Source organism: Sprattus sprattus (assembly GCF_963457725.1).
Source record: "Sprattus sprattus genome assembly, chromosome: 17".
Classification (NCBI taxonomy): domain Eukaryota; kingdom Metazoa; phylum Chordata; class Actinopteri; order Clupeiformes; family Clupeidae; genus Sprattus; species Sprattus sprattus.
Window position 1 is genome coordinate 23,638,608 of NC_137915.1, and position 9,672 is coordinate 23,648,279.

A 9,672-nucleotide genomic window follows, 5' to 3' on the forward strand; every position below is an offset into this window, starting at 1 on the left:
TCAGAGAGGTCTGTTTCTGAGGCACAAGGCTACATCTCACCATATCTCAGCTTTGCAATATCTTTGAACTGTTTCTAACTTTTAACACTGTAAGTATAACGTTAAGTAAACTATAACATGTGTTCGAACAGCACATTGATATTCTACACTGAAACTGAAACTGACCCTAAACTCAGGTCTAAATATGTAAATACAAGTAGATATTTATGTACTGTTGTACTGTTGTACTGGTAAAACAGTTTTAACTTTATATTCTTTCCTCTGAAAAGTAACTTTGACTTCACCTGTCCCCTCTTACATTGTAATTAAGTTAGTAAGTGATTTTATTACAAATTTGATCTGTATTTAACAGTACATCAACTTCTTGCAGTTACATACACACTACTGCTAAATGTAAACCTTGCACTGGTAAGCTTTAAAAGCAAATGCTATTGTGCATCTTTGCCCAGTGTTTTATATGGTACTTCAATGGTGCAGTTACCATGGAATAAGGGCAGTGCAGTACAGTACAAATAGTATTAGAAGCTTTACTGGTAATCTGTAGGATCATGTACATATAAGCGCTGCGATTCAGGACACAGAACTACATTCAAGTCATACTGTACATCGTTACAAGTTCACACATGTGGAGCTTGTCTTCAGAGGCCTTGCTTCTGTTCCATGGTGGTGTTTGTAGAGGAAATAGCCGTTTAAATGAACTCAGATATAAGATCTGGGCAGTAAAGCTCATATCCATTATACATCCTCGGAGACAGCCTAGACACGGCTGGAACAATTCATACTTCATGACTCCATATAGCAACAGTGGCTCAGATGCAGCAGAAGGAAATTGAAAGTTTAGCAGGTTTTTGCCCCCTGCGCGAGTTTTTACGTTTGGACTTATTTGAGACGTGACATCCTCTGCTATGCTACTGCTTTGTGGGGTGTGATTTTTTTTCTAGGTGGTTCTCTGGTTTGAGGCGATCTAAAAAAACAATGTGTTATGTGCCCTCCAGCGTAAATGCCTTTAGATCTGTGCTGTCTCTGTATAATGCATGGTAAATGATGCTTGGCACATGTATGTAGAATTTGAATGAACCGTAGCATATGCTAAACATATAAAACATATATACAAAAATATGACAAGAAAATTACAAAACTAGGTTTCTATTTCACCAGCAGAACTGTATTCGCTAGCGGGTGTAATTATTTATTTTTATGTGCAATTCATATTCATATTTGTTTATTTGTAATCATATATTGAACATGATGAAATATGACAGCACTAGCACATTTAAGCTAAGCTAAGCTTAACCAAACATCATTTTTCCGGCAGAGAGGAGACCACTGAGCCGACTGACGTTTATTAACATGTGCAGGTGATCCAGCTGGTCAGTGCCAAGGACCGCGACCTGCCGCCAGCGGGACAGAAGTTCACCTACAAGGCAGCACAGGACGAGAACGAGATCAGGAACTTCACAGTGCGCGACTTTGGGAGTAAGTCATGTCTATGTGCTTTTGCTACGCTGAAAAAATATTTTGTTTTACTGAATCGTAATGTGGACATCTTGTTGCACATACATGAAATGTGTTAATTCAACAGACCATTTCTCTTTAAATTAACAACATTTATTTAGGTTCCATTAAACAGACACAACTTAACTTATTCAAATTAAATTGTTTAAGGTTACATGAAATGGTTGCAATATATTTATTTATTGAATCATGTAATTTCAACATTATAGTGTAATGCAGGTTTGAAAAGCAGGCACACACTGAGTTTAATCTTTTACAAAATGACACGTTCTGCATATGTGGAGCAGCAACATTCAGAAGCATTAGCCAATCAAATGTATGGTGTTTTCCGTTCCGGTCAGGTGACTGATCTTAACCAATCATCAATTAGAATTACTTCCGGCAAGCAAATCGTATATTCTTCCACCCAGCAAATGACAGATTACACAGCTCTAAACCTGAATATTACAATTATATAACTGGGACACACAGAAGGCATTATGATGAATACAAATCTAACCTTAAAAATTGGAAGTAGTTACTATTGCATTCCACACAAATTCCACATCCATTCCTCAACTGTTTTCTTCACTTGCATGTTCTTTTTTCGTCACTAAATGTCAACATTCCCAGACAGCCTGAAATGGGAGGTTCAGCTCGGGATGTGTTGTCAGGTCCCTGCAACTTGATTCATTACTCCCATAAGATTATATTGCCTGACCGGTGCTCTTAATCTCCATAACACTTATCATCTTTTTAAGGATTACAGCTTGATTTATTACGGCGCATACTTCAATTACCCAGACAAAAGAAACGATCACAGAATCTTAGTTGTAATTAGTGACTTTATTGTTTTACTCCAGATACTTACTGATGGGATAAGGTTGGAAGGATTTCTAGGACACCCAGGTCAGGTAGAGGACATGGGTTCCCTCAGTGCCTCACCTGGCGCCACATGAGGTGTGATGAGGCTCATGAAACATTCATTCCAACACCAGAGTCATAAAAAGAATAACCTGTTTATGAAAAATATATCGCTTCCCTGGGATGTGGGTTCCGCAGGCAAGCGCCACGAGACCAAAGTTGTTCTCTGAAGGTGTGAACAGGTTTACACACGCAGACACACACACACACACACACACACACACACACACACACACACACACGCACACATACACACACATTCATATTCATGCATCTGACACACAAAGACAGGCGCACATACACACACACACACACACACTCATTTATACACACACACACCCCTCTGGACCTCTTCCCATCGCCTTTACCAATTACAGATAATACAGGGAGACAGGTGAGAGGTGGACTGAGGCAGGCAGGCAGGCACACACACTCACACATATACCCATCAGCAATAAGAAAAAAGTCAGAACACACAGCCACACCTTTCTGTTTGGTTTTGAGTCCTAACCTGTAGAATACAAAAGAAATCCTGACAGAACTCATCAACATCACCATGACCACTGACCTTAAAACCGTACTCAAAACACACATATAAGCCCTCACGTGTTCACACACACAAAGCAGAGGCCTTGAAGACTACGGAACTTGTTGTGATACATAATTATTAGACACGTTCAGACACACACACACACACACACACTGCAGCTAAATCGACTTTTTTCTAGTTAACCTTTCCATATTCTGCCAAATACCTTCACCCCAGAAACATTCGTAGTCTTCAATGAATACATATGAGTCATTTTAACCAATGGTTGCACCAGGACCTCATAAACATTGTCAGTCAGTCGTCAGGAAGCAAAACAAAGTACCTGTGACTCAGATGGGCCTTTTTTTTTAACAGGCTAAGGTGCGTTTCAAGTTTTTCACATAAAAATGGCGTCTCTTGAATAGGCAAGACACATAGTATAGGACAGGAAAGGCAGCAGTAGGGCACTTCATTGCAATTCCTGTCATCACTACAAGCTAACAGCAGTGAAAAAAGTGATTTGAATGAGGTGTTTTTTTGTTACAATGGCACAGCATTTGTGCAAGGCTCAATTGCGTCGGTATTACTAAAATAGTCTTCTCAGTTCTGCTCCGTACTGAATGGCAGGACTTGAACAGGGGGAATAGAGACGGCATACATGGAATGCTGAACGCAGCTGTTTCGGTTGCTGCTCAGAACTGCAAGGTTGTTAAGGCTCCTCAAAAAGAGTTCTCGTGTGCAGGAAATAATCCAAAACTTTAAACCTATTGATCATTGTGTTCTTTTTCCCCTCTCACCCATCGTGTAGACAACACAGCCGGTATCGTCACACTGCACGGAGGGTTTCGCCGGCGGGCTCAGGAGTTCTACGAGGTTGCGGTGGTGATCTCGGACAGCGGCTACCGGGCTATGAGCAGCACGGGCACGCTGGCGGTACGAGTGTGTGTGTGCGACTCGGACGGCTCGCTGCTCACCTGCAATGCTGAGGCGCTCTTCCTGCCCGTAGGCCTGAGCACCGGAGCCCTTATCGCCATCTTACTGTGCATCATCATACTACTGGGTGAGACACACACAAACTCATACACACAGGGACACTCACATATGCATGCACACATCTACACAATTTCCCATATACAGGCCACACACACACAACATAGTCACACAACAAGTGAGCAGAATCAGATACACACACACCCACACACAAATGCAGGTATTTGCTGGAGCACACTTTCCTACACACACACACATCTGACCCTCATCTGCCCTTGTCATGATGAGCCATATTCTTCTGCATTCCCACCTGGCCATTTTTTCATAAAACAATTTATCTGTTCAAAGGGCCATTAAGACATAATTTAAAGACCTACAGTAGGGTCTCAACTTCTTCTGAAATAACTTGCCGTGCTTTGCCAACTGCAAAGAATAAATGAAAGTTTGACTTTCCAGCCACCCAAACCACATAGTAACTGATGGAGCGGCACAAGTAGTGACTGAGTTCAGCGTTAGGCCAAAAATCAAGCTATAACTGTTTGATGTAGTTTTATGAGACGCCAAAAAGACTTTTAAAGGGCACCCAACTATTGGCCGGCCCGTTGTGGAGGAGGAGATCAATCACCCAGACCTTGAGCTATGTCCAAGCAAACATAATCCGTCTAGGAAAGCCTCGAAAACGTCGATAAATCCAACAAGAGGGCAAAGAGGGCGGATCAAAACTGTCCAGAAAAAGGAAAATTGTGGCCCAGCAAAAGCGGTGGTCCCCCCAAAAAATGAGAGGCCTTTTAATCTCTTGCCTGATGGTTTATTTGAGTCATCTTTGATGGACAACACAAATGGACATCACACATCTTCTGGCAGCTGACCTATCAGCTAGCGATGCATTTCTACATGGTATTGCATGGTATTGGTATAACCACAGCACTGATGAACAAGTTTAAAACAGGAATATGGACAGGACTAATGTCAATAAGCTGCATTAAACTCCTGACACATCGTGTAGAATTAACAATGCTATTACAAGCCTTCATGTGCTGAATGTAAATTGGATAATCCTAGCATGACAGTACCTCATTACGCCTGCAATATTTGAGCAGTTTTTTATATGCCATTATGAGTGACTTAACCTAGCCATGCATAGAAAGCTTCAGGGCATCTGGAATAATGATTAAATAGGGATCACTGTAGAATGAGAGAGAGGGGAAAGAGATGATAGCTCAGCGAATTCTAGTGTGTTCACTGTTGTTCTCAGGTCAACACAGGCTTACATGCATAAAATAGGATGCTTTAGATATACTCAACCTATTATTGCTACTTTAAGCAAAATTGGCCATGAAGTTTACTCGAACTGCAACCTCACAAGCATTAAGATATTTCCATGCCGCATGATGTGGTAAGTGCCTAATATGTTCCGTTTGCTTTCGGATAAGAGGGTAAGTGAGCAGTTGAAATTGTAATATGACCTGAACGATAAAATGAATGAAATTTAATTGAAGTAAAACTTTTTTTTAATAGGTAACAGTAGGGGGTTGATTGGGGGGTTGCGGTAGAGAGATGCATTCTGGGAGCTCTTTAATGCAGTGCTTACACTTCATTATGAAGTCTGCTCTCTTCAATCAGCACTGGGAAAAAGCCCCCCTTTAAAAAAAAAAGAAAAGAAAAGAAAAAACAGGCCAGTGCTTGAAATTTATGAGGAGCTTTTCCGGACCCTTCTGAGGCAGGTTTAATTACCCAGCTTGTGATGAGGAGCTGGATATGAGCGTCGGATGGGCATCCTGTAACAGGCTCCATAAAAAGAGGGCCATCTCACTCACTTTTACCACCAATGTGCCCCTCTCAAGGTCACATCCTCACACACGCACACACACACACACACACACACACACACACACTCATGCACATACACACGTCTCCAAGCCACAGCCTCATCTGCATGAAGGGGTAGGAGATGAATGAGTAGGGTTTTATAGGCTCGTTACCACAGCTTCTGATCGGACTAGCATTCTGTTTGACTTTCCGCTTTCATGTAGCAGCAGGACCATACACTGCATGTTTAATGGAATGGAATGGTCCATGAAGCAAGTGAAGTTTATGTTTTTTTCTTGCTGTTGAGATGGTTCTGATAGAATCTGTAGGCACAGGGTGTGGAGTATTGAATGTTGAAGTGTGAGTGTTGAGTGTTGAATGTCAGTTCGGACAGAAGAGAAAAGACTCGGATGTCTAGACAGAACTACTTTTTGCACGGTTATATTCAGAGGCTTCAGAGGTATATTCTGAGGCTTGCCAGGTCGTAAAGAGCCAGTGTTGGGAAACACTCCCAAAGAGCAAGATGGGTTTTGAAGGTGTGAATGAGCCTGGTGAGAGGCTGCATGCACTCACATATGTGTGTGTGTGTGTTTATGTGTGTGCCTGCAGAGGTGTGTGTATGTGGCAGCATGTGTAACATGAGAGATGTGTGTTTCTGTCTGTGTCTATGTGTGAAAGAGAGAGAGTGAGTGAGTGTGTGTGTGTGCGTGCGTGCGTGCGTGCGTGCGCGCACGTGTATTTGTCTGTGTGTGTTAGTGTCAGTATAGGTGTGTCTGACAAGTGGTAGGTGTGAGTGTGTGTGTTTGTGTGTGTGTTTGCGGGTGTGTTTGGGGAGTGAGGGCAGTAGACTGTCACCTCTGCTGCTGTGGCGGTGTCGGCGTGTCCTTATGAAGAGGCCAACAGTGAGAATCTCACGCTGAAGTCCCAACTGGGCTTCATTTGTTAGCCTGACCCAGTTCTCCTGGTCTGCACACACAGTCCAGACACCTCGCTCGTCTGGGCAGGCATCAGCAATCACACATCGCTAATCACACATCACTAAACCCACATCACGTTACCTTACCTTAATGGATTTTATCAGGATTTTCAGTGTCACAAAATAAAACAAAACATGGTAGTCAAACCCAAATTGACTGCATTACAGACTCTTTCCACCAGGGGGCACCAGTGCTCCAATGAAGCCAAAGCAGAATGCATGTTCTTGCACACATACATGAGTTTGTTTACACTCATGCGTACACATGCATTTACCATCATTCTATTTCACGCTTATAAATAATGCAATTTACGTCATTTATTCTTGGATGTTTCTGTAAATGCCCTCTGTCTGGACCAAATCTCTTGGCACCTACTTGTCCACGGCACCTGCTGTTTGTGTTGCTGTTTGTGTATGCACAGATGTGTGTGTGTGTGTGTGTGTGTGTTTGTGTGTGTGTGTGTGTGTGTGTTTGGCAGATGACTGTTCCTTGAAGACCGTAGTGAGGCTAGCAGCTGATTCTGCCCTGAGCAGAACTTGCGTATGAGAAATCATACATTAACTCAAGGGCTCCTCACCAGCTGCAGTGTGTGTGTCTCAGTGTGTGTGTGTGTGTGTGTGTGTGTGTGTGTGTGTGTGTTTGTGTGTGTGCTTGTGCTTGTATGTGTGTGTGTGTGTGTGTGTGTGTGCTTGTGTGAGTAACCATACATTAATTGAAATGCTCCTAGCCAGGTGCTAAGACCTTAGGGACTGTCTAAAAAGTGTAACCCTAGTGAAAAAGAGGAATGTGTTTTTGAATTAGGCTGGTAAAACTCTGCCTGGTCCCTTGAGGTAGCTGCTACCTCAAAATGGAGGAGAGGAAGAAGAGGCTTGTTGATTTAATCCAGTAGTTTCAAATTATTCTGTACTGGGAGCAAATCTCTGTTTTTGTTTAATGGCGATGAAAGTATGTCAAGTGCCAGTGACCAGCATGAATTAACTGACTAATGTCAGTTGACTAAGCCCAGAGTGACAAGTTGCACTTCTCTGACTTTTGTGTATACATTTGTGGGAGGGGTGTGGGACAAAATGAAGGCAGGGGAATGCGTTGACAGGTTCACTACATTCAATATATTATGATAATACACAGCGTGTGCTTTCTGCGGCGCTGATCTGATCTGTCCCTCAAAGCTGTTATGACAGATCCCAATAATGGTAACATGACCGCCAAATCATTGCCCGTAAATTATGTATGGTGTTATTATTTCAATCTTAAGACCCAGGCTTCAAGTAAAGTGTTACTCCAGGTGTCTTAGCTGACAGCATAGTCATAGCAAAAGAACAAAGCTCAAACTTTCACAGACTCTCTCCAGCTGGGTTTCCCATCATTTCCATCTTGTTAACTTTCATCTTCTAACTCTTTCTATTCTTTTACATCAGTATGCTTCTTAGCCTGTGGTGATGAAACCTCTGGCATTAATCCAAGATAATATGACCTGAGTGTCAAATCAAGTCAAATGTGGTCTGAAAGAACATAAGAGCTGTGGGTGCTAACAAGGTCCACACACACCTGGTTCAAAAGATGGCGACATGCTAGTGCCAAACTATTTTATAATACGCCGCATTTAATTAAATCCATTGCAGTCTCCTAAACCAGTAACATGAGAACACTGTTTATTGAAAAGTATATATACTCGCTGAGTGAAGTTGCTACTTACAACCGGCAATCATATTATATGAGGCTGTAGATATGAAGTGAATGACTAGTACCGAAAGCCAGTTAATTAAAAGAAAGACCATTATACATAGTGTTGATATCTCTCTCTCTCTCTCTCTCTCTCTCTCTCTCTCTCTCTCTCTTTCTCTCTCCCTGTTTCTCCATCTCAGTAATGGTGGTGCTGTACATCTCGCTCCCTGTTTTTTCCACCTCAGTAATGGTGGTGCTGTATGTCTCTCTCTGTTTCTCCATCTTAGTAATGGTGGTGCTGTATGTCGGGGTGCGTCGGCAGAAGGAGAAGGAAACGCTGATGACGTCCAAAGAGGACGTGCGGGACAACGTCATCCACTACGACGATGAGGGCGGTGGCGAGGAGGACACGCACGCCTTTGACATGGGCACGTTGCGCAACCCCGTCAAAGCCGTCGACAACAACAACGGCAACCAGCTACGCCGCGACATCCGGCCCGAGCCCGGCCTGGTCCCGCACCCGACCGCCACCACCTGCTCTGCGGCTGCCGTCGCCGTCGCCGCCACCCCCACCATCATCCGTGCGCCCATCACCCCGCTGTCGTCCCATGACACGGATGACATCCGCGGCTTCCTCCAGCAGCGGCTGCAGCAGCATGACGCAGACGTCTCTGCGCCGCCGTACGACTCGCTGGCCACCTACGCCTATGAGGGCGAGGGTTCTGTGGCTGAGTCGCTCAGCTCCATCCAGTCGCTGACCAGGGACGGTGGCGTGGGTGGAGGCGGAGGCGAGGCCGACGAGGACTACGAGTACCTCAGCGAATGGGGGCCACGCTTCCGCACCCTCGCCGGGATCTTCAGCGAGCGCTCGGAGAGCCAGCACGACCTTACGTCAGCAGCCACCTCCACGGCCACATCTTCGTCTGCCACCAGGGCGGCGACAAAGGAGAACAAACAACACTGATGTCAACAGACGGACAGCAGAGAAGAGATCAAGAACAAAACACTCTGATAAACACAAACGACGAAACAACGGTGCGGAACCCGTCAGGAACCCGTTGAGGTCAACACCAGACTGCGTTGGAGAACGTACTCAGACTAACTTGTTACAGTGGATAGCTGAGTTCTTGTTGCTCCTCTGTTTCCTCCAGACCTTTTCTTTTTTTTCTTTCATACAGCTATCGTGACTTTTTTGCTATTTTGAGGAGGTCTTGACTGAATCCTCAGATTTTATTTGTGCTGATTTTTTCACCTGTCTCCCCCCTCCCCCTTCTCCCTGTTCTC

The 9,672-nt window shown here is 44.0% G+C and overlaps 1 protein-coding gene across 1 annotated transcript in view; it reads left to right on the plus strand.

Moving 5' to 3' along the window:
• Nucleotides 1–9,352, plus strand: part of LOC308378557 (cadherin-12-like) — a gene marked incomplete at both ends in the record, with an annotated part of 67,100 nt that extends 57,748 nt beyond the window's left edge. The window contains 3 exons of the mRNA XM_080855498.1: nt 1,359–1,476; nt 3,756–4,007; nt 8,676–9,352. Of these exons, the coding sequence (XP_080711624.1) occupies nt 1,359–1,476; nt 3,756–4,007; nt 8,676–9,352 (1,047 nt within the window). The remainder of the gene's footprint in view (nt 1–1,358; nt 1,477–3,755; nt 4,008–8,675) is intronic.
• Between the last annotated feature and the right edge of the window lie 320 nt (nt 9,353–9,672).